Below are 23,790 nucleotides of genomic sequence, written 5' to 3' on the forward strand. Positions count from 1 at the left end.
TAAGAGAAAAAATAATTTTTGAAGACATTGCTGAGCTCTTGTGAGGCAGAAGGCACCTCTGGGCCCCCAGCAGGGGCCTCCTTCTGCTTTGCAGACTCACGTGGTCCCCTTCCCCTTGGAGAAGGTCAGGCCACGTTGGAGCACAGGTGTCAGTTACGGCCTCCTGGCGGCCGCGAAACGAGTCATTTGCAAACCCCACGGCTTAGCTCGCACACGCGTGCAGCTCAGGCCCCCTCGGGTCAGAACGTGTGCAAGGCCTGGCTGGGCCTCACTGTTGTCAGCGATTCACACAACGTCTTCCTGCCTCTCCCAAACCCGCCAGAACAATAACGCTTTGGCACTTCGCAGATAAGCGGCTCAGACTGGGGGAGCCAGCAAGCAGGGGGCAGCCTCGCACAGGAGCGGGGGGGGGCTGAACCTCCATTTGTCTGAACTGGAAGCCGGGAAGCGGGGCGTCACGGCACCAAACTGGAGCACACACAGCGATGCCCATGGCGCAGCTGGGATGAAGTCAGAGGCAGCAAGTTCACAAAAATCCCACAAAGTGGGTATGGGGCAAGCATTGGAAGAAATCTCAGAGCAATCATTGAGAAGTGTGATTTCTGAAGGACTTCTCGAAAGTTTATTATGGTTATACAACTGTTGTATGTTTTTAAACTAGAAAAACATTTAGGCCGATATTAGATACGTGTCGACAGCCCCAGCTCTGGAGGAGGTCTTCTGGAACCTTCTCTGGGGCAGGGGTGGGTCTGGCCACATCTGGAGCCCACCCCACAGGATCCTAGGGTGGAGCCTTCACTCTCGTCCTCAGAATCAGGGTCTGTCTCTCTATAATTGACTCTTGAACAACACAGGTTTGAACTGCACAGGTTTGCTTATATATGGGTTTTTCTGAAATATACAATATGGTTCTGTAAATGTGTTTTCTCTTCCTGATGAATTTCTGAATAACCCAATAACTCTTTTCTCTAGCGGACTATTGTAAGAATGCAGTGTATAATACACATAACATACACAATATGTGTTAATTCCTGGTCAACGCTAGACTATTAAGTTCTAGGAGGCTTATATTACACCCGGGTGTTCGTCTACACGAGAGTTTGGTGACCCCGCCCTGTGCCGTGAGGGATGGTTCACGGGACGGTTGTTGACTTTGTTTTCCCATAGTGAAAAATTGAAGTATCTTTTCCAAATATGTATCTGCTGACCGGTGAAGAAATATTTACATGAACAATGACTGGGAAATCTGACAAAGCAATGTATTTGAAACATTTAAACCATCGGAGGGCCGCTTGTAGGGAGATGGGTGAAGGGAGCGATTCCATAAGATGTCTGGGTTAGAAACAATCCAGGGGGCTGGAAGGAGATTCGTTCTGCCTGACATTCCTGCTCAGACTTTCGTAAACTCGGCTGCAGTTTCGCTGTGCTCCGCGAGAGCAGACCAGCCGTCTGGCCCCCAAAACAGAGGAAGAAGCTTCCCGAGTCCAGGAGCCCAGAGGGGAGCGCAGGGCGCGGTGACTCACTCCCGGGGAGACCCCCGCCCTCCGCACCGCCCCCGCCCCAGCTCCTCCTCCTCCGCCCAGCCCTCCGTCCCTCCCTCCGTCCCTCTTGGGCTGTGACTTCCCTGCGAGAGCAGAGACAGCTTCTCTCTCTCCCTCTGGTCGCGCCGCAGGCCTACCCTGACCCCTGCCCTCGCTCGATGGTGACACTCCGGCGGTAACATGAAGCTGGCCCATGCTCTGGTGCCTCTGCTGCTGCAGGCCTGCTGGGTGGCCGCTCAGGACGTCCCGGGCAATGACAGGGCGGTCGCCTTCCAGGGTGAGTGCCCGGCCGCATCTCTGACCCTCTGCTTCTGCCGTCCCGGGAACCTGGGCCAGACCCTTCCCTTGACATAAGAGCTGGGGTGCCTGGGGGGCTTGAAATTCTCCGACGCGGTCCGCGGCTCCCACACCCCGGGTCCCCTCTGCTTCTCCGGTCTGAGGGGCGTCAGGCTGGACCAGGGAGGAGGCCCCTATGGGGAGGGCGAGCACCACCCGGGCCTGAGCCTTCAGGGCTCCTCCAGCAGCGCGAGGGGCCGGGTGGGCGCTGTTCTTTCTCTGCCCCCCCGCTCATTCCATTTGATTCCCAGCCTGGCAGGCAGTGGAGAAACTTGCCCCCCCCCCCGCCGCCCTCCCCGTGCTGTCTCCTTGTTCCCAAGGTTCTGCCGACGAGGGAGGAGCTCCCTGCCCTCCAGGCAGGATTCCCAGGACCCTCATGGGGGCTCTCACAGTCACCCTGCCCCTCACCGGGCACCTGGGGGAGGTGGCCTCTGTGTGCCCAGGGGGGTGCAAGGTGTGAGCCTCAGGCCCCTCCTCCCCACTCTTGGCCCAGACTGCCCTGTGGACCTCTTCTTTGTGCTGGACACCTCTGAGAGCGTGGCCTTGAGGCTGAAGCCCTATGGGGCCCTGGTGGACAAGGTCAAGACCTTTACCAAGCGCTTCATCGACAACCTGAGAGACAGGTAGGAGAGGCCACGCCTTTACCGCCAATCCCACACTTCTGTGAGCTTCTAAGGGAGGGTGGTGGGCCTAGGGGCCCGGCAGGTTCAGCTGAGCCAGTGGTTCAGCTGAGCCAGAAAAGGGCTGAGTTTGAGATGGACGAGACCAGTCGGCCTGGTCAGCCAGGAGCCTGGGGGACAGTGCTGTGATGGGGGCTCCCAGGACCCCAAACATGCCTCCCCGCTCCCCAACTGTGTGAGTTTCAGGATTTGGCGGGAGGCTCTGTGGCTCCGCCTTGTGCCTGAAGAGGGCACCCCTTGCCCCTGCCTGGACGCTGACCTCTGCCCATGTGGATGGCAGAGTCTGAGTCCTGGACCCAACATCCCAGTGTCCTTAGTGTCCTGGTCCGAGGAGCCCAGAGGGCCTGCCAGCTTCGTTCCGGGTTTGGGGACAGCACACTTCATTCATTCACTTACTCATTCATCTGTCTGATGAGTCTGCAGCTGTGGGGGTGGGAGTGGGGGTGGGGAAGCACCGGCAGTGGGTGTGGCTGACAATAGGACACGCCCATGGGGGGGGCAAGGCCATGGGGGGAGAGTCATAGTCAGAACCAGGCTCCTCCCCCATCCATTCAGCTGTGCAGGGCCCCAGCCCCAGTCCTTAGCCAGTCCCTGTTGACTGACTCGATGACCAGGGCGCTGAGCTTCCCGCCCACCGTAAGGGGGTTGCAGGGACAGTGGGTGGGGGCTGCCCAGTGTGGGGCATATGACCCGAAACCCTGAACTCAGCCAAGTGTCTGAGCCCCTGAGGTCTGATACCCCCTCCAGGTGCCTGTGGCCTCATTATTCAATTTCTTATGCCTCAGTTTCCCCGCCTGTGAAACGGGGTGAGGTCTTCCTGCTCTTGATGCTGTTAGCGTCACTGTAGGGGCCTCGGTCACCCCATCTGCTGAACAGGCTGAAGGACGTCTACCCCAGGCTCCAATAGAGCAAACCGCTGAAAGCCTCCAGCCAAGGCGCACAGGGGCAGAGAGAGGCAGCCACTCAGGTCCACGAGGACCCCCCCCACCAGTGTCCCACTTAGACCTGCTCTCCGCCTCCCCTGTCGCCCTGCCCCCCTCCCACCCATGCCATCCCTGCCCCGCCCCTGCGGCTTTCCCGATGCACACAGCTCCTTACCCAAGGACCCTTGAGATCAGGGGATACGGTGGCCACTCACTGGCTGGGGCTGGCTCTCCTGGCCACCCCCACCCCTCCATGCTGGTCCCAAGGGCAGAAACCCAGCATCTAGGGCCCACAGGAAGTCCAGTCTGGGCTTGCCGGCCCCTGCCTCTCAGGGTGTGACGGGGCCGGGCAGTCGGTCCACCTGTGAAATGGGAGACCGCACGCGGGGAGCCGGGGAGGGAGGCCCTGGAGGTGCCCACGGCAAATGCAGCGCCAGGACCTGGGAGAGTCCACCAGTCCACCCTGTGCTTTGTAGGTACTATCGGTGTGACCGTAACCTGGTGTGGAACGCGGGCGCGCTGCACTACAGCGACGAGGTGGAGATCATCCGCTCGCTCACACGCATGCCCAGCGGTCGCGATGTACTCAAGGCCAGTGTGGATGCGGTCAAGTACTTTGGCAAGGGCACATACACGGACTGCGCCATCAAGAAGGGGCTGGAGGAGCTGCTCGTGGGGTGAGTGCCGTCCATCCACAGCCGCGGTCTGGAAGCCCGTGCGTGTCCCGTGCAGGCTGCACGGCTTCCCGACGCAGCTCCCGGCCACCCCAGGAGCCAGTCCTGGTGTTCGAGGACATCACACTGATGGCCACCACCCAAGGGTCACTGTCCACCCCCGGGCTCCCCCTTGAGCTGTCCACTGTCTCAACCACTGAAGGTAGAGGGGGCCGTGGGGCCGGAAGTGCCCCAGTAACCGCAGAGATGGTGTCTGCAGTCAGAGACAGAGACACAGACGGCAGAGTCTTCCTGTAGGGCGCCAGTGTCCCCCGAGCTGGCTCCACACACGACATCCGAACTGCCACAGTGAATAGTCAACAGCATCTGTGGTTGATCGGGGGAGAGGATCCCCCCCTGGCTGCAGCTCAGCCTGGCCACAGCCCCCCATGCCCTTGGCCACAGCCCCCAGGTGCCCCCGGCCACAGGCCCCGGCGCCCCCCTGGCCACAGCCCCCTATGCCCTCGGCCACAGCCCCCAGGTACCTCTGGCCACAGCCCCCAGGTGCCTCCGGCCACAGGCCCCGGTGCCCCCCTGGCCACAGCCCCTCATGCCCTCGGCCACAGCCCCAAGTGCCCCTGGCCGCAGCCAAGGACGGCTCTTCTGCTGACCCCTCCCACTACCTGTGGTCAGGGGTCCCCCCGTCAGGGTGCCTCAGGGGAGCCAGGACCTGTATCTCCCCCTGGATATGTATGCGTTTTCCAAGATGGGGCTTGAGAGCAATGTGATCCCGCAAGCCTTTATTTTCTGTTTTAATATCCTTGATCATAGCCCACTTTATAGGCAGGACTGACAGAGGGAAACCCGCGCCCAGCATAACAGGAATCAGCCTTCTGAGAGTTGCATTTGGGTCTGGGTCTCCCTCTGGGGCTCTGGCCCCCGGCTCCTCACCTCCCATCTTGGGGGGTCTCAGCTGTGTTCCAGGGGTACCCTGAGCTGTTAGGGTTGGTGGAGGGGGTGATTGAGGGGCCTCAGCACCGCCCACCCCCTGCAGGGGCTCCCACCTGAAGGAGAACAAGTACCTGATTGTAGTGACTGACGGGCACCCCCTGGAGGGCTACAAGGAGCCGTGTGGGGGCCTGGAGGACGCCGTGAACGAGGCCAAGCACCTGGGCATCAAAGTCTTCTCGGTGGCCATCACGCCCGACCACCTGGTAGGAGCCCCTGCGGGGCCTGCTCCATGGAGGGGTGCCGGGCACAGCCTGCGGGGTGCGGAGGTGCAGGCATCGAGCCCCGGGGGGGGGGGGGGCCTCAGGAAGAGCAGCGGTGGGGTGAGGCCGGGCCCCTAGCGGCCATCAACCTTGTCCCTTATCCACACCAGGAGCCGCGTCTAAGCATCATCGCCACAGACCACACGTACCGACGCAACTTCACAGCGGCGGACTGGGGGCAGAGCCGGGACGCGGAGGAAGTCATCGGCCAGACCATTGACACCATCATTGACATGATTGTGAGAGGCCGCTCTACCCTCCCGCCGGAGTCCGGAAGGCCGGGAAATCCTGTGGCCCTGAATACAAATTAATTCCACTTTCCCGTTTCACTTTTCAGAAAAACAACGTGGAGCAAGTGGTACGAGCCCCTCCCTTGCCCTCTGCCTCCTCCGCCTCTCCCCTGCCCCTCCCTCCTTGGCCCCCTCCCCCCACCGTCCAGGACATCACCAGCCCCGTCCCCACCGCGGGTGCCCGCCGTCGGAGCTCAGGCCGTGCGCTGAGCCCTGTTCTCTAACGTGTCTTCTGTCCTCCTGCAGTGCTGTTCCTTCGAGTGTCAGGTGAGTGTGGGGCCCCGCCCGCCTCTGGGGACACCCAGGATGCTACCTCGGGCTGACCTTTCTCTCCCGTCTTGCAGCCCGCCAGAGGACCTCCCGGACCGCGGGGTGACCCCGGGTACGAGGTGAGCGGTCGCGGGCCCCCTGGAGGGAGAGAAGTGTGGAGTACAGCACTGGACAAATGTCCCTGCAACCTGGAGCCCCTGGTGTTGGGAACGTGGTGGGACCCCGGGCAGCTGTCCTGAGCCCCCACCGAGCACCCACTCACACTAGGTGTGGGGACAGAGAAGGAGCCCCTCCCTGAGCAGGTGTCCCCGACCATGGGGAGAGAGTCCAGTGACCCTGTGGCCGATGCCAGGGGCGAGTCTGGCCAGCTGGCCTCCCAGTCCGACAGCTGGCCTCCCCATGGCAGAGGGGTGAGCATTCGCTGGTGCTTTGCTCCCGGAGGTCCACCTTCTCGTGGGCTGGGCCGCAAACGTGGGGCCCAAGGCCAGGTGTGGCCAACACTTACAACTTTGACCGCCCATCAAAGTCCAGGGTTCTGGCACTCCTAAAAATGTTAGATTGCACGGCCATGCAGCCATATGGGCACCACCCTCCGGAGCTGAGCCGGGCCCCCTCTCCGGCCCAGGAGCCCCGCACAGCAGCAGGAATGGGGTGGGGTGCTGGGGACAAATGTTCAGGGGCCAGCCGGGCGGCATGGGGCAGCACAGGGCCCGGTGGGCTCTGTGGGAGGGGGCGTGTGCCCCTGATCTTGCAGACCCCGGGTCAGGCCACAGGTGACAGGGAAGGAGCCTGAAAACCCTGAAGGCCGATGGAATATCTTCTTAATCCTTTTCTTGTGAGCAAGTTGGGGGTCCTTTCCGTCAGGTTTTTAGAAATAAACAAAAGTCTTCCCCAACCTTGACCTGCTCTGTGTTGCAGGGAGAACGTGGGAAGCCAGGTCTCCCAGGAGAGAAAGGAGAAGCCGGAGACCCTGTGAGTGCCAAGCACCTGACCTCAGGGGTGGTGGGTGCTGACAACCTGAGGCTGAGAGAGGAGCCGGACTGTGGAAACTTCTAGAAGCATGGCTGGTTTCTGGGCACCATGGTCCTGTGGCCTGACCCTGAGAGGACACGGCCCCAAGGGCAGAGAACGCCAGAAGATGCTGCACAACCATTCCTTCCAGTACATTCTGCCCAGGCCTCCACTCAGGCCCAGCTCATGCCCCTCTCCTCCTAGGGGGCATCCTAGACCTTCCCCATCCCCCCTCCTCCTGGGCCCTGATCTCCCCTCTCCTCCCCGGACTCCACTGAAGAGCCCCCAGGACTGGGAGGAGGAGCCTTCACATCGGGGCTGCTCTCTGGGACTCGGGCCAGTGGTCAGCCAGCCCGGTCTCTCTGGCTGACCAGGCCTGAGCAGAGTGGGGGTCAAGACAGACTGGGGGGGTCGCTATGGCTGCCCTCAGGGCTGCCTAACATGCCCCCTCCTCTGTGTTCCAGGGAAGGCCTGGGGACCTCGGACCGGTCGGCTACCAGGGGATGAAGGTACATCTCCCCCTCCTCCTCCAGAGCTGCCGGCCTGTCCTGGGGCCCAGTGGAACACATCCGGGCTCAGCCCAGGGCATCGGGCCCCAGGACACCAGTGACACCCTCTTTCCTCCTCTGTCTGCTTTTTAGGGAGAAAAAGGGAGCCGAGGGGAGAAGGTGAGTAAAGCAGGACTTTGGGGCACAGAGCCACCCCCCTCAAGCACAGGAGCGTGACACCGCCCATCTCCAGCGTGTCTGAGCTGTGACAAGCTGTGGGGGACCCATCCTGGGACCCATCCCAATTCCCTGGGGACTCGCCCCGTATTGGGGGACCACCCCCCTCACTCTCCCTTCCTGTCTCCACAGGGCTCCAGGGGACCCAAGGGCTACAAGGTGAGTGTGGGGGCGGGGAGATGTCTTCTGCCCCAGCGGGGTCCTGTCTGACCTTCGTGAACCCTTCTTTGGCCTTTGTGCCTTGCAGGGAGAGAAGGGCAAGCGTGGCATCGATGGCGTGGACGGCATGAAGGTAACCCCGCCTGGCGGGAGAGCTGGTGACTGGGAGGTGGCGAGAAAGGCAGAAGCTATTTCCTGCCAAGCCCCAGGCCCCAGTGGACCCCAAGCCTCCGACCGCCGTCCTGGTGGGGCTTTCCCGGGAGGGGATGGATGAGCCAGAACGAAAGTCTTGACCTCTAAATCTGCCTTCCTCCCTCCAGGGGGAGATGGGGTACCCCGGCCTGCCAGGGTGCAAGGGCTCACCCGGATTCGACGTAAGTTGCATTCTGTCACTCACATTTTAAGGCTAAGTTCTCGTGAGCAAATACGGACTCAGCCCTTCTGGAGCTCTAAGAGGTCACGGGCAGGCTGTACCCAGCCCAGACCTGCCTTTTCAGCTTCTGTTTGTGTGCAGCCCAATGACTGCTGCTGAAGGCTGAGGACTGACCTCCTACAATTTCTTGTCAGGGCGCTCAAGGACCCCCAGGGCCCAAGGGCGACGCGGGTGCCTTCGGACTGAAAGGAGAAAAGGTTGGTGACGTCGGGCAGGCCTCCCTGTGTACCCCGTATGAATCAGAAACCCTCTTGGAAGCAGATTCTCCACCCACCCTGCAAGGACCAGGCCCCCAAGTGGGCAGGCAGGAGGCCGGGATGGAGAGAGCACAAAACCAAGCTACAACCAAGGGCAGGCACGGTCACCCAAGGGGGGCGCCCCCTGTGCCCCCTGCAGCCCCATGTCACTGAGCCTCGGATGCGCCCTGGGGTGCATCACACTGCCCGCCTGCAGCAGACGGACGAGGTGCCCTCACGGCCTAGAATCGTCTGTTCATGTGAAAGTCACCACTTAACAGCAAACAGGAGGCAGAAAAGTAAATAATGAGGACCCAAGGTTTTGAGTCCAACTTAGAGCACAGCTTTCTGCTGTTGGTGCTTTTCCGGCGTTTTCAGCAGCAGGAAGTGCTAAGAAAGATGGAGAAGTAAGGTTGACTGAACGCGTCCTAACCACGCAGGCTTCCTGGACCGGATTTTCGGAATCCGGCCGATTGCTTTGCGGGCCCCGGACCTGACTCTGCCTTCGATGACTAGAAGTGGGCTTGCCCCTCTGCATGAGGGGGACTTGAACAGCAGACGACACGGGGAAGTGGCTTCTGCAGGATTCCTGTAGAGATATGGGTGGTTGGGAAGGTTCTCAGAGTCCAAGGTGTGCTTGGTCAGGGGGTGTGGCCCGAAGTCTGGGTGAGAGGGACTGGTGCAGGGTCACTGGTGGCCCAGGACGGCCGGGCGTAGCCTCCCGCAGGCTGACCTTTCTCATCATTCCAGGGTGCGCCTGGAGCTGATGGGGAGCCTGGGAGGCCGGGGAGCACAGGGCCCCCTGGGGATGAGGTGAGTGTTCACGGAGCCCCTAAAGCAGCCGGGGGTGGGGTGCGGGGGGAGCCGGGAGGGGCCCAGTCCTACTCTCGTTCTCCCCCAGGACAGATGGGGGAGGGGAGGGGACGGGAGGGCAGGAAGTAGGGAGGTGGAGGGGGGCCCGGGAGGGGCCACAGCCCCGGGCCCAGTCCTACCCTTGTTCTCCCCCAGGGCGAGCCGGGGCTGCCTGGTCCCCCGGGAGAGAAGGGCGAGGCCGGCGACGAGGTGAGCGCCCCACGTGATCTCCTGTCCCAACTCCAGGCCCCGAAACAGAGTTCCCATCCCAAACTGATGTTGCTTGTTCCTCTTAATCCCAGGGAAACCCGGGACCGGACGGTGCCCCTGGAGAAAGGGTGAGTGGGGTGGGGTGGCGTCTGGGCCGGCGTGGCCGGCATGGCTGACAAGCGCCGGGGCTTCTGTCTGAGCTCAGTGGACCTCAGTCTCTGCGAGGCCGGCGTGTCTGGGGGGGCTCAGCCCGTGCCCAGCTGGAGCCCCTTCCTCGATGCCGTGTCCGAGCTGCAGTCTCACCTCCGTCCGCTGTTCTCCGCACAGGGCGGCCCTGGGGAAAGAGGACCGCGGGGGACCCCAGGCGTGCGCGGCCCCAGGGGAGACCCGGTGAGTCACTGTTCATTAAGCTGAGACCCCACACCCCAAGAGGGGGCCAGAGACTGCGGTCAGGTGAGGTCAGGCCGTCAGCCTCACAGGACACATGCCACCAAGTCCCTTTGGCATCTAGATTTCACCCACACCCTCACCTGCTGTTTTCCCGAAGTCTGTCTCCCCGGCTCTGGAAGTGTGGCAGCCCCCCTCCCCGCCCCCGACCCCGGAGCACCTCGAGGGGTGTGAGCAGGGCGGGGAGATGGGGGGTGTGGGCCCAGATGAGGAGTGCGAGGGGCGGGGTTATCCCCTCCGCCCATCACCGATGACCAGCGTGTGCAGGGGAAACCGTCACACACACACACACACACACAGTCACACAGAGACACACAGCCACACCGGGACTCACAACGGCCATCCCGGATGCAGCACCGGGAATAGTCTGCACAGCACTGGCTCCACACCTGTCATCGAGTGCACGCCTCTCACTCAGGTGGCTGCACGGCTCCTCCCGTGTCACGATTCACTCAACTCACCATCACACATCTGGGCTTTTCCAAACACCTGCAGCCCCCCAGCAGCCCCTTAAACGTTGCGGACAGAGCTCACACTCTGGAACGGTCCTTTCTTACAACTTGAAGAGCGGGAAAGTTGAGAAGCCAGGCCCACACGGACTTCGTGGTCACAATGGCCCAGCAGGCTTGCCGAGCTGTGGCCCGCAGCGCAGCCTCCTTCCAGAGCTTTCTGGGGCCCTTGGTTCATTGGAAGGTTCTGCAGGAGCTGGAGGGCAGACACCAGAGACTGTGCCTGGTCAGAGGAGGGGAGCGCCCACCCCCACCGATCCGGAGCCAGCAGGGAGGGATGATGGTCTTCAGACCTGGGTGAGGACCTGGCCTTCTCGCTGCAGAGCAGGGCAAGGCTTCATCTCATCCCGGGAACAGGACACCGCGGAGGCCGTGTGGTCCCTCTCGCTGTGACCACCCTGGCAAAACCGCTCCTCCTGAGCACGTGTGTCTGGGTGTCCCAATGGGGAGAGCGAGCTTAGCCTGAGGCTAAGGTCACTGAAAGAGAGATTTGCTCTCTGCCCCGTCCTTGCTCCTTGTGCACTGCCCAGAACCCCCCGGCCCCCAGGAGGGCAGGGAGGGACACTGAAGCAGGGATAGCATGGCCTGACCCCTTCCAAGCCTACCGTGCTGAGATCAGGGAATGGAGGGAAGGCCAGGCCACACCCCAGGAAGCGCCCAGAGAGAACAGAGGCCGGCAGGGGTTAGGCGGGGCTCCAGCTCCTGAGACCCATCAGTGAGCCTCACTGGACAAGCAGCTAACATCAGGGGCTGCCCCCTGAAACCCCGAGAACCTCCAGCTGTCCGTGTGCCTGGCCACCGTATATAAAAACCCAGGGGAAGGATGAGGCCAGGCCCACGGTGGAGGGTGGCCCTTCCTGACCTGGCCTCTGCTGGCTCAAGAGCTGCGGGACCCCCAGCCTTGCCCAGCGGCCACCCGGGCAGCTTGACCTCTCCTGGCCTCCACACTCACTGGCTCACTCCTCCCCAGGGCGAAGCCGGACCCCAGGGTGACCAGGGACGAGAAGGCCCCGTCGGCATCCCCGGAGACCCGGTAGGAAGCTGTCTGGGGGTGGGGGGCCGTGTCGGCTGCCAGCAGAAAGGCTCCAGCAGCTCCTGGATTTAAGGGCAGTCCCTCTCCACTTATGACTCAGGGGACTTCCTGCAGGGGCTGCCCAGGGTCAGGAGCCAGTGGTGGGGGTCAGCCGGGGTGCCCAGCCCCTGTGCCCCTGTCACCTGGCAGGCGTCTGCCAGGATGCAGAGCTCAGGGAGCACACGCCCAGGAGCCCCCCAAGCTCTGCCCTCAGAGTGGGTGAGAGGGGCGCCTGGCTCGATTGGCACTGGAAGATGGCAGCAAGGACTTGAGGGGCCCTGGGACCCCTGGAGACATCCCCTGGCCTGGTGGGGCAGGGTCACCCCATACTGGAGACGGTGTGTTTGAGCCCCCAGGAGACACCAGGTGAGGAAGAGGCTTGTTCAGCGTTTGGAATCCAGGTGTGAGATCCTGGCTGGAGGCAGATTTGAGAGTGTCAGTGCATGGAAGTTTCCAGAATTCCTGGATGTGACACCTTCCAGATGCCATGCTGGCGGAGGGGAAAGCAGAGGGCCAGAGCGGGTCTTGGCCTCAGATGGCGCATCGTCCCCAGCACAGGGGAGGGGTCTGCCTTTCTGCCTCGTTGTCAGGAGGTCATGTTGTTCCAGATCAGGGAGGAGCTGTGGCTGTGGGCCCGAGGTGACCACCCCCCAAAAGAGCACACGAAGGGGCTGGGTGGGACATGTCCTCCCCACACCCTTCAGGGGACCCCCTCGGGTGGCCTAGACCCTCTCACCCTGCCCGCTACTCTGTGATGGGGGTCGCTCGCTGGGTGTTTCCAAGTCCTCCCTGCAGGGGACGAGGTGGCTGCCTGGCCTGCAGGAAGGACTCTGAGCTGAGACTGGGGACCTCCCGGTTGGCAGGAGGAGGGGACAGCAGCACTGGTGGGCACAGAGTTCCAAACAGGACAGCAAGGACGAGGACAGCAGCTGCGAGTGGGGGCCAACCGTGGCGGGGCCAGGCCTGGGGCTCTGGTGGGCCTTGGCTTGTGGCTTTGAGTGTTTTGGTGGCTTTTCTTGTGGAGAGAATTTGGAATCGGTATTTTAACAAAAAGTGATTTAAAAAGCGGGAAAGAAGAAGCAGCCACAACAGGGTTGCTGAGTCTCCTGACGGTGCATTAAAAATGCACCTGGGTCCATTCCAGCGTGGGGTGCAGGGGGCGTGAGCCCACTTCCGCGGACCCGGCTTGGTGGGAGACTCTCCCCGCACATAATTCCGAGCCGGGCTCGCTGGGAGCCAGCCACTCCCAGGGTCTGTGGCCGCCTGTGAGCAGAAGAGGCACCAGAGGACCCCGGAGCTGCCGGCACAGAGCCAGGGAATTCTGAGTGTGTGGATCCCCCCTTCTTGGAGGAAAGCGGAGTAGCGTCTCTCGAGTCAAGTAGGCGTAGAAGTTCCCTGGCTTGTAGACACAAGACCCCCTAAACGGGCCACCTCACCTGTTTGGGAGAAGTGGTTAAATCAGTAACCCTAGCAGAAGAAAGGCTCGCGTGGAAAAACAGTTCTCCTGTCCCCGTGCCCCTCCCCCCCACAGGGACGGATTCTTACTGTCTTCTAAAATCTAGTTTCTTCTAGAATCCTTTCAGACAAAGCACGGGGTGTGAGAGGGTGCGGGGGTATGCGCGTTGTCTACACGAACAGCATCGCACCACGATGCTTTTTGCCCGATCCACCTGGGGACCGGCCAGGTCAGCCCCACAGGCTTCACCTGGAAGCCTGCAGATGCCCCTGTCTAGTCCGTTGTCAACACGTATGCAGGCGGCCTCCGGTATTTTGCTTTACAGAAAAATACTGGAATAGATATCAATGCCCATCTGTCTGTCTCTTAGCTCCTCTGGTCTCTCCATTTGCCCAACGATCCATCCGTCCATCCATCTGTCCATCTTGAAATACTTGCAAGGCTACATCCAGAATGTAAATTCTTAGTAGCATAATGTCTCGGCCAAATGATGTGTGTATGTGTGTGCGCGCGCGCACGCGTGTGTGTGTGTGTGTGTGTTGTTTGCCAAATACTTCTACTTGACCTAGCCCCCACTTACGTGCCCCCCAAGAGTGTAAAACAGCTGCTGTGTTCACACCTCTGCCCACAAGAGAGATCCCACCCCGTCTGGGTGTCTGTGCACCTTGGGAGAAGGCCTTGTGCGCTCGTGCCTTGCGCCACGGTCTATGGGAAAGGCCGAGTGTGGTCTCTCGGGTTTCCAGGCCGACGTGTCCCTGTCTCGGGCTGTTCCTTCAGTGGTTGGTTCTCTGCTGGGTCCGTTTCTGTGCTGAGGTGCAGGAGGCTCCTACCCACAGACCTTTTTCCAAGTTTGCAGTTGCATGTGGCTCCGTCCCGATATCTTGTGGTTCAGGATGTCCCGCTCGTTTACAAGATTCCAAATACCTTCCCGCCTTTATTGTAGTCTTTGCTTTCTCTTTGATGCATCTGGAGGGTCTGCCAGGGTTCAAAGCGAGGCGGGCTTGGCCTTTTCTGTGAATAGGGAGCCGGTCAGCACAACCCCGACCTTTCCTGGCGATGGAGGACACCCATCGGGTGTCAACCTCTCTTCGCTGCAGCTTTCTGGAATCCCTGCCCTCTTTCTGCCCCTGTTCTAATGAGGCGTCCTCCCAGGAGGGCCTGCTCCGGCCGCCTGCAACGTTCCCAGGCTCCCCTGCCTTCTTCAGACGGTGTGACTGCCCTACAGGATGGTCAGCGTGGCCAGGACAAGCCGGCCACGATCTGGTCCTTCCCCGTGGCACAATTCAGGAAGTCGTTCGAGGCGCCAGGACATAAGACACTAAGAGGGGGAAGTGTCGCCGGCGTTTACTCCAGTAGCACCTGCTTGTCCCAGAGTAACTGTCACTGTAAAGCCAGACATCACCAGAGACAGCTGGGGGCGGGGGAGGGTGCTGTGTCCCTCCAGCCCGTGGCCCAGCTGGGGAGGGTCGGCTCTCTGGCCACTTGTTCACCTGAACCCTCCGTGAGGGGTGGGGAGGTTAGGTGGCTGTGGAATCTGGTTTGTCCACACTGGACATCCGCCTTCCCGGCCGCAGCACAGTTTCTGCCCCCAGGGCTGCCCTCCTCCCAACTCCGTTGCAGCCCCACGACTCCAGACCTGCTAGGCAGTTGGCTTCTGCGCCAGGGTGTCCGTGCAGAAGTTTCTGGGAGACGTGTTTTCCCAGAGCAGAGGAGGGATCCAGAAACTGGAGGGAAGGGTACAGTCCCGCTGCAGCCCCTGCCAGGCCTCGCCTCTTGTCCCTGTGGGGGGGCACTGCCACCTCCTTGTGCAGACGCCAGCACTGCCCACCAGGAGCAGGGGGGCCCCTCGGGCCGCATCCCAGGAGGCGCCCACCCAGCAGGCCAGCCGCTGAGACAGCTCTGCAGAAACTGTCCCCAAGCGTGGCCCTCCGCTGTCTGCTGGGTCGCCGTATTCCTGTCTCCTGGGGCCCCGGACACACCTCCCACTGGCCTGGACTCTGCTTCCCATTCTCCCTCCTGGCCCCCATTTCAGGTTCCCAAACCTACCTCTGGGAGCCCCAAGTTGGGGGCTGCCGGTCCTCGCGGTCGGCGAGCAAAGCCCCAGGTTAAGTGAGTGACGCTGACACTGCCTGGGCCCAGAGCTGGACCCTCCTGTGGTCGCAGCGGGAGCCTCCCGGCTGACCTCTGCCTAATGGGACAGGCCAGATACGGGGAGTTGTGCGCCTTTGTGAGAGGGACTAGAGAAGCAAAGCCTCACCAGGAGGCATCAGCCCGATGATGGGGCTGGGAGACGGGCCTCTGAGTCCAGGGTCATGGCTGGCAGGGTCCCCAGGGGCCAGGCAGGCCAGCCGGCTCCGTACGTGGTTTGTGCTCACCCCTTCTTTGGGCCTGGCTGGGTATGCCCCTGAAGTGCTCAGGGGACCAAGACTCTGGACCCAGAAAGGTAGGCAACTGGCCTCCAGGGAGAGGTGTAGACCAAGCAGGCCAGCCGGCATGGGTCTGGGGCCCGGAGGGCTGGGGCGGGGCTGAAAGGGGTCTGACAGATGTATCTTCTTTGCAGGGTGAGGCTGGCCCCGTTGGACCTAAAGGGTACCGAGGCGACGAGGGGCCCCCGGGGCCTGAGGTGAGTAGCCCTCCCTGCCCCGGCCCCAGACCCTAGCCCCTGCAACGGCCCTTAGGACTGGGGAGCGCCCCCAGTCTACACACACACACAAATGTTTTAGTGCATTTCATGGTATCTGTGCCTTTCAGGAAACACGGAAAATGCAGAAAAAAAATAAAACAGAGAATTGAAATCTAAACCATTACCACCCAGAGATAAATAATACAAACATTTCAGCTTATTTCTCTCCAATTTATTTTTCTTATTTCCACATTATGCCTTATAAATTTGGCTTCACAAAGTTTTTTCTTTTCAATTTTGCCACTATGAATGTTTTCTGAAACCCTAAAGATTTTGTAAACCGCGGCGGACGCGTGCTTGCTCAGTCCCGCCCGTGCCGAGTCCCTTTGTCTCTCTGAGCTCTGGGGTTGGAACTCCCAGCCCCGGAGGTAACGGTCAGTAGGCACGTAGTGCCACTTCTGGTCCTGTCCTGGGGGTGCCGTCTGGGTGGGTTACTGGGCAGGAGGTATGGACTCCCCACCATCCCTAGGGTGATGGATTTAAAGATCCTTCTTTTAATCATTGCTGTGCTGATGAGTAGAAATGTTGTTTTATTTAACTCGGCCTTCGTTTTCCGCAGGGAGGTGGTGCGCGTCCGGGCCTGCGCTGCTGGCTGCCTGGATGTCCGCTTAACTTTCCCAAACCCCCTCCTCCCCTCCTTAGGGTTCCAGAGGGGCCCCAGGGCCCACGGGACCCCCCGGAGACCCCGGGCTGATGGGCGACAGGGTGAGTGGTGGTCCCAAGGGCCTGGGTGGGGGTGGTGCCGGGCGGCTGGGGACTGGGAGGCCATGGTTCGAGCCCTGGGCTTCAACTGGGAAGAGCGTACATGTGGGGCCGAGGGTCCCAGGTGCAGTGTCTGGAGAGGTGCGTCCTCCACAGGCGACCGTCCCCTCTGTGTCTGGGGGCACCACAGGCGCTGCAGTCACTGTGGTCCTCGTGGTCATGGTGCTCCCCACAGGCACTGCCCCTCCTGCTCCAAAGTCTGGGGACACGCAGGGCAGTCCTGGGCAGGGGGATGCCTTCCGGGCTGCAGAAGCCCCTCGGGGCACCATCCCGAGCCCGGCGATTCCCAGCGACAGGACTTGGTCTGCTCTCCACAGGGGGAAGACGGCCCACCCGGAAACGGCACTGAGGGCTTCCCTGGCTTCCCCGTGAGTGCCCCAGACTCCTGTCCTAGCGCCCCCTCTGGCCAGCCGGGTTGGACCCAGGACCACGGGCCGGACCGGGAAGCCGTGGCTGGGATCAGCCAAATCGGAGCCTGGCCTGACTGTCCCGCCTTCCCCCGCAGGGCTATCCAGGCAGCAGGGGCCCCCCCGGGATAAACGTGAGTACACGCCCACCATCGGGCTCCTCCTGGTGTGTTCACAGGCACGCGCACAGGCGCGTGACATACACGCACACGTTCACACGTGTCCCCAGCACAGGCTTGGAGCCGAGGCCCCTCCCACGTGGGTCTCAGCCCGTGGGTGCCCCTGCCTGGCCCAGGGGCACACCTGGCGACCGGCACTTCCCTCTGGGCTCCCAGGGGCTCAAACCTCGGGGTGTCCTCTGGCTGGCACTCAGCCGCAGGAACATGTGCCCGCTCTGGCGGGTCACTGTGTCTCCTTTATCTTGTCCTTGTAAAACTTCTGCTTCTTAGAGAGGAAACGCAGTGCTGTGACTGACAGTAAATAAGGCTGACTGAAAAGGGAAAGCTGGTGGAGGAGACGGCTGGCCGGAGGCCGGTGCCGGGTGGGAGAGCCCCGGCCGAGGCCCTCGCCGGAGTGAAGATGTGGCCCTGCCCCCCGCCCTCCCCGGGAGCCCAGGCCCTCGGCACCCACCCCGCCCCTGGGCCAGGGTCCCAGCCACCCACGCACACCTGCCCCTCCGGACCCTCCGCCACAGCGACCGCGTGTTCCCCTGTCACCCGCAGGGCACTAAAGGCTACCCGGGCCTCAAGGGGGACGAAGGAGAAGCCGGAGACCCTGGAGAGGACGTGAGTGCAGAGCTCACTGGGGAGGTTGGACAGTCACCGCCGGGGGTTGTAGAGGGAGGCAGCCGTGTGCCGCCAGGGCTGCTGAGGCTCTGAGGGCAGGCGTGGGGCCATCGGGGCACAGTGAAGACGGACAGAATGCAGCAGATGGCTAGTCGATGGTGGTCGTGTCTGGTGACACTGTGCCGTTCCCCTCCAGAACAACGACATCGCACCCCCAGGTGTCAAAGGAGCCAAGGGATACCGAGGCCCCGAAGGCCCCCAGGTGAGCGGCTGCGGCCAGCCGGGGTAGGGCACACTGGCGCTCTGAGGCTGCAGAGGGGCAGGGGTGGGAACTGCGGGAGTGGGTCTCCGGGGAAGGGTTCAGGGAGGCTGGCACTTTGACAGCAGGGTTGGGAGGGAACAGGCAATTTCAAGGGTTGTGGGGAGATCAGAGAAGGGGGAGCAGCCCGTCACCGGGTGAGGGGTGAAGAGAGTGCAACAGAGCCCGGGGTGGGTGCCTGGGGGGGTCCCCTGTCCATCAAGGTGGCACAGTCAGACTGGGGCGAACTATCCTCCCGGTGGTGAGTGCCCAGATGGTGAGGGCCATGCCCGGCCCACCTGCTGGCCCCCGGGCAGGGAGTAAGTGCCAGCCAGTGATTACAGAATGATGGCAGTTAGGGACTCTCCACCAGCCCTGAGCACGCAGGCCTTCAGGGGCTCCTAATGGGAAGCGGGGTCAGCCCGAAGGCCAGAAGGGTGAGGGTGGGCTTGCTCAGGGCTCCCATCAGACCTGCAGCTCAGGAAGTGATGCGCCCTTATCACTTTTTTCCGGTCCTTCCTCGGACAGGGACCCCCAGGACACACGGGACCACCAGGGCCAGATGTAAGTGGGTGTCTGTGAACGTCCCTGGGGGGCCGACCACTCTGGCTAAGAATCCCGTGGGGTGGGGAGCCATGACGGCAACGGGGGCATGAAATTGTCATGGAGGAACACGGGGTGACCACATATCAGTGACCACTTCAGGTGGCCCTGCTGCGGGGTGCCTAATACTCTGAGTCAGAGCCGCTATCCCAACCCAGTCCCACTGTGGTCCGCGGGGTGGCAACTGGGGGACCAGTTCAGCCCCTGGTGCCTGCGTCTCTTCCCCTCCAGGAATGTGAGATCTTGGACATCATCATGAAAATGTGCTGTGAGTATCTCTCATCTTTGAATACCTGTCTCAGTTGGAAGGAACTAGGTCCCACCCGCCCCAGCGCCCACTGCTGGTGCCCACGGAGGGACCATTTGAGCTGCGGCAGGGAGGGAGACAAACAGGAGGGGTGGGAGTGTGCCCCACCCACAAGAAAGTCCCCAAAGGTGGAGGGCAGGGGCCAAGCCACTGTCACCCCCACCGCCCTTCCCCGGGTGGCCCGAGCACCAGGCAGAGCAGCCCACCCTGGTGAGGGTGGTCCAGGCGGGTGGGGAGCTGGCAGAGGGTTTATGACCTGATTTGTAATACGATGTGGGATCTCGACTGGAATGTAACTCATTTCTCCTCTTTTCCCCAGCTTGCTGTGGTGAGTCATTTGAATGTTTCTTGAGGGTTCCCTGTGGGTGGCAGGGCTATGCCCCCTCCTCCCAGTTTATTCTGTAGAGCAGCAGGGGACCTCACCCCCTCACCATGCCACCATGGCCTTGGGGCGCTGGCCTGTCCCTGTCCTCGCCGCAGGGACCCACGCGGCCAGCCACAGGCAGGGGCCAGAAGCCCCGGGGTCCCGGCTGGGGGTGCAGCTCTGCTGAGGGGGGCCCTGGGAGGCCCCAAGGGCTGACCCCTTCCTTGCCTGCAGAGTGCAAGTGTGGCCCCATCGACATCCTCTTCGTGCTGGACAGCTCGGAGAGCATAGGCCTTCAGAACTTTGAGATCGCCAAGGACTTCATCATCAAGGTCATCGACCGGCTGAGCAGAGACGAGCTGGTCAAGGTGAGTCACACCCGCCCTGGTGCGTCCCAGGGACACCAGGCTGGGAAGGGGTGGGTCCCGGGGCCCTTGTTCCTTAAAAGCTATAACCTCCACCCCCCAGAGTATGAGTGTGGTGGAGGGGGGCCTGTGGGCCAGGTCGGCCTGGGACAGATGGTGGGTGGAGGGGTGGCTGCTGGGACCCCCACGTCCCCTCCTGACCTTGGCGTGTGACACGTGCAGTTTGAGCCCCGGCAGTCGCACGCAGGGGTGGTGCAGTACAGCCACAACCAGATGCAGGAGCACGTGGACATGAGGACCTCCAACATCAGGAACGCTCAGGAGCTCAAGGAGTGAGTGCGGCGGCGTGCCCGGCCAGCCCCGCCCCCCGGCAGCCCGGCCCCGCCCCCCGCCCCCCCCCCCCCCCCCCCCCCCGGCACTGACAGCAGGTGCTCTGGCCCCACAGAGCCATCAAGAAGCTGCAGTGGATGGCGGGGGGCACGTTCACCGGCGAGGCCCTGCAGTACACGCGGGACCGGCTGCTGCCACCCTCCGACAACAACCAGATAGTGCTAGTCATCACGGACGGCCGCTCAGACACCCAGAGGGACCCCACCCCGCTCAGCGTGCTCTGCGGCCCGGACGTCCAGGTGGGGCCACCCCCACGCCACCCACCGCCCCTCCTGCCCCTCCCCCCGGAATGTGGGGGACCTTCTCCACCCGGGCCACGCCGACACCGCCCCTCCCCTACAGGTGGTCTCCGTGGGCATCAAGGACATGTTTGGCTTCGTCGCGGGCTCCGACCAGCTCAACGTCATCTCCTGCCAAGGCCTGGGGCCCCAGGGCCGGCCAGGCATCTCGCTGGTGAAGGAGAACTATGCCGAGCTGCTCGAGGACGCCTTCCTAAAGAACATCACCACCCAGATCTGCATAGGTGGGCTCGGGGTGGGCGCCGCACTGGGAGGGCCGCATCGGGGCGGCCGAGGCGAGGCTCTGCTCTCAGCCCCGCGACCTCCTGGCCACAGGGGCCCGGCACCCCCCGCCGACGGCACCGGGGCCTCCCCACAGGCCGCCTCGCACTGGCGCTTGAGGACGCCGTGGCGCAGCTCCCACGCTCCGAGTGCGGGCGGCACCGTGCTTCTCCCACTTCCTCCCGTGAGCGCTGGTGCTCGCCGTGGTCCCGGCAGGTGCATCCACACGCCGGGGCAGGGGTTGGCCTCGGAGCTCAAGACCACTCAGAGGCCCCCGCCGCAGAACACGCCTTTCTGGGCCCGGCCCGGTGGTAGAGCTGGGTCTGCAGCGCAGGCAGCTGGTGGACGGCCAGACACAGCTGCCGCGGTCAGATACGCCTGCCTGCAGCCACCCGGTCGGTGTCGCCTGGGGACAGTGTGGCGCGGGGTGTCTGACCTGCAGACCGTCCTTTCTCCTCGCTGAGCTTCGGCCAACCGGTCCTCGGAAGGGGCCCGGGCTCTGCCCACCCCCCCACCCCCGCCCCTCACTGGGTTGGTGTGAGGGCCACAGAACAGCAGGCGGGGGCCCGGCCCAAGACCTCAAGGCCCACCCTCGAAAAGGGGGGCACCCCTTCTCGGCGGGGCCGAGTGGGCCGAGTAGATGCTGGCCAGGCGTCTAGGAGTGCCACCTGTGCACGTGGCCACTCCACGCCTGCCATGCGAGAGCTCTGCCGCCATTTTTGCTGGGGGGTTACAGCCGGGAGGGTGGTCCGCGAGATCACTGGCTTCACACCGCATGGCGTTTTTCTCTCTTACAGACAAGAAGTGCCCAGATTACACATGCCCAAGTGAGTACCCGGGGCGCGTGGACAGGGTGCCGGCGGGGGCTCCCGGAGGAGGGCGAGAGATAGGGGGAGCCCAGGGCGGCCGAGTCGGGAGGCCCCTGCCGCGCACCAACACGACCCCCCACCCCGCAGTCACCTTCACCTCCCCGGCCGACATCACCATCCTGCTGGACGGCTCGGCCAGCGTGGGCAGCCACAACTTCGACGCCACCAGGCGCTTCGCCAAGCGGCTGGCCGAGCGCTTCCTGACGGCGGGCAAGACGAGCCCCTCCCACGACGTGCGGGTGTCGGTGGTGCAGTACAGCGGCCCCGGGCAGCAGCAGCCGGAGCGCGCGTCGCTGCAGTTTCTGCAGAACTACACCGTGCTGGCCGGCACCGTGGACAGCATGACCTTCTTCAACGACGCCACTGACGTCAACGACGCCCTCGGCTACGTGACGCGCTTCTACCGCGAGGCCTCGTCCGTCCCAGCCAAGAAGAGGCTGCTGCTCTTCTCTGACGGCAACTCACAGGGGGCCACGGCGGCGGCCATCGAGAAGGCGGTGCAGGAGGCCCAGCGGGCAGACATCGAGATCTTCGTGGTGGTGGTGGGCCGCCAGGTGAACGAGCCGCACATCCGCGTCCTGGTCACGGGCAAGACGGCCGAGTACGACGTGGCCTATGGCGAGCGCCACCTGTTCCGCGTGCCCAGCTACCAGGCCCTAATGCGTGGCGTCTTCTACCAGACGGTGTCCAGGAAGGTGGCGCTGAGCTAGCGCCGGGGCCCCTCTCCCACCGCGAAAACGGGAAGGAAGATGCGACGTGAATGTTCCTGACCAACCTGATGAGCTGGATGTTTCTAAAGGAAAGGCTTGAAAAGCCGCGTGTGTTTTGCCCGCCCCTGGGGTCCCGGGACCCTGCCAGCGCCTACCCCGCTCACCGTGTTAGCATCCCCCCACCCCCAGCAGGCTCTGAATCCCCGAAGGCGCTTCCCCCTTCCCTGTCTGGGGGGGTCGCTTGAGTGCGGCCTCCCCTCCCGCACCTCCCGCGTAGTCTGACTTTTCTCACTAATCCTGCACAATTCTTTAGTTAGCATTTCATGTACACTCTCAAAAGTCTGCTAGTAAATTCGTGTGAGACGGTGGACGCTTCGTTTTTGGAAAGCCAAGGTCGAGAGCATTTTTAAAACATGACCCCTGACGAGTAGACTCCTCCACGTAAGGTTCTCCTCCCTCAGGGCTCAGACCTTGGTTCCTGAGGCCTCGGGCCACAGAGCTCAGGGCAAGCGAACGCTTACACGCTGACTGGTGTCTTCAGAAAACGGTGACTCCCCAACCCGAAAACCCCGAGAACAACGGTGCTACCCTGTAGACCCCTGCCCCATCTACTCAGAGGCCTGGACCCCTGGGCCATCCAGTGACACAAAGTGATGTGTTTCAAAAAAATAATAAAAAATAACCCAAAGCTCTTTTTCCTCAAGAGAGCGATTGGTTCCACATTTTATTCAAGATCCCGTTTATTTGTTAGTTTTATTTTTACTCCTTCCTGTGTTTTTTCTCACTGTGTCCACATCAGAGGCTTTTTGAAATAAAAGTTTTCACTCCTCCGTCCGCGGTCATCTTTCTGTGGAGTAAAAAAATCCCCGCAGACCCGCACTTCCCACAACAGGACGAGACCGTGGAGATGGGCGGGGGTCCGGACGGACAGCCCTCTCTGGGGTCGGGGAGGACTGTCCACGGATGGGGAGGAGCAGGGAGGGGCCCCGACACCCTGCGCCACAAAAGCAGAAGCGCGTCGGGTCTCAGAGGGCTGGGAGAGCTGGCCGGATCCAACGAGACGAAACCCCAGAAAGGCCAGCCTTCTGGCACCAGAGACAGCCTGCGAGTCCCTGAGGAGGAGGCGGCGGGACCGGCGGGCCCCGTGGAAAGCTGCCTGGGAGACCCGGCCCGGGTCCAGAGAGAGGTGGCAGGGGGCCGTGGCTGTCCCTTCACAGGAACGGCCCTGGCCTCAGGAAGGTCAGAGTGGACGGGGAGGCCCAGCCTGGCTCGGATTCCCGAGGGGGAGACGCACGGCCGCCGGGCCCCCGAGTGCTCGGCGCCCTGCTGCAGGGCCTGCCGGTGGCCGAGGGGAGGGGGTGGGGCCGGCGCGCTTCGGCCCCAGGGGTAAAGGAGGGCAGGTGTGCGGGCACCACAGGCACCAGGGCCAGTAGAAGCGGGTGGCGGGAACCGCACGGGGTCCTAGCCGGTGGGGGGGGGGGGGGGAGGTTCCTGACAAGAAGGGGCAGGGACGGGACACCCTTCACCGGACACACGTGGAAAGCCGGGCAGTGGGGCCAGGGCACGACTCCAGCAGAGAACAGCACCCCACATAGCATCGGTGGGTGTCAGCA

General features: G+C 62.6%; 1 protein-coding gene across 1 annotated transcript; it reads left to right on the forward strand.

Moving 5' to 3' along the window:
* The first annotated feature begins 1,721 nt into the window (after window positions 1-1,721).
* On the forward strand, window positions 1,722-22,177 carry COL6A1 (collagen type VI alpha 1 chain). The gene is made up of 35 exons (XM_047100040.1): window positions 1,722-1,818; window positions 2,371-2,500; window positions 3,957-4,157; window positions 5,188-5,347; window positions 5,515-5,643; window positions 5,742-5,762; window positions 5,941-5,961; window positions 6,039-6,083; window positions 6,883-6,936; window positions 7,440-7,484; window positions 7,617-7,643; window positions 7,833-7,859; window positions 7,948-7,992; window positions 8,180-8,233; window positions 8,427-8,489; window positions 9,279-9,341; window positions 9,537-9,590; window positions 9,683-9,718; window positions 9,918-9,980; window positions 11,517-11,579; window positions 15,635-15,697; window positions 16,400-16,462; window positions 16,837-16,887; window positions 17,025-17,060; window positions 17,649-17,711; window positions 17,908-17,973; window positions 18,538-18,573; window positions 18,844-18,880; window positions 19,239-19,247; window positions 19,518-19,651; window positions 19,871-19,980; window positions 20,094-20,277; window positions 20,381-20,561; window positions 21,396-21,425; window positions 21,555-22,177. Exons 1-35 carry the CDS (start codon window positions 1,722-1,724, stop codon window positions 22,175-22,177), a joined length of 3,084 nt encoding a protein of 1,027 aa, XP_046955996.1.
* The last annotated feature ends 1,613 nt before the right edge of the window (window positions 22,178-23,790 follow it).

The sequence above is a fragment of the Lynx rufus genome, unplaced genomic scaffold, assembly GCF_022079265.1.
Source record: "Lynx rufus isolate CCGP_SWC_20201006 ecotype Redwood Valley unplaced genomic scaffold, mLynRuf1.p SCAF_5, whole genome shotgun sequence".
Taxonomy (NCBI): domain Eukaryota; kingdom Metazoa; phylum Chordata; class Mammalia; order Carnivora; family Felidae; genus Lynx; species Lynx rufus.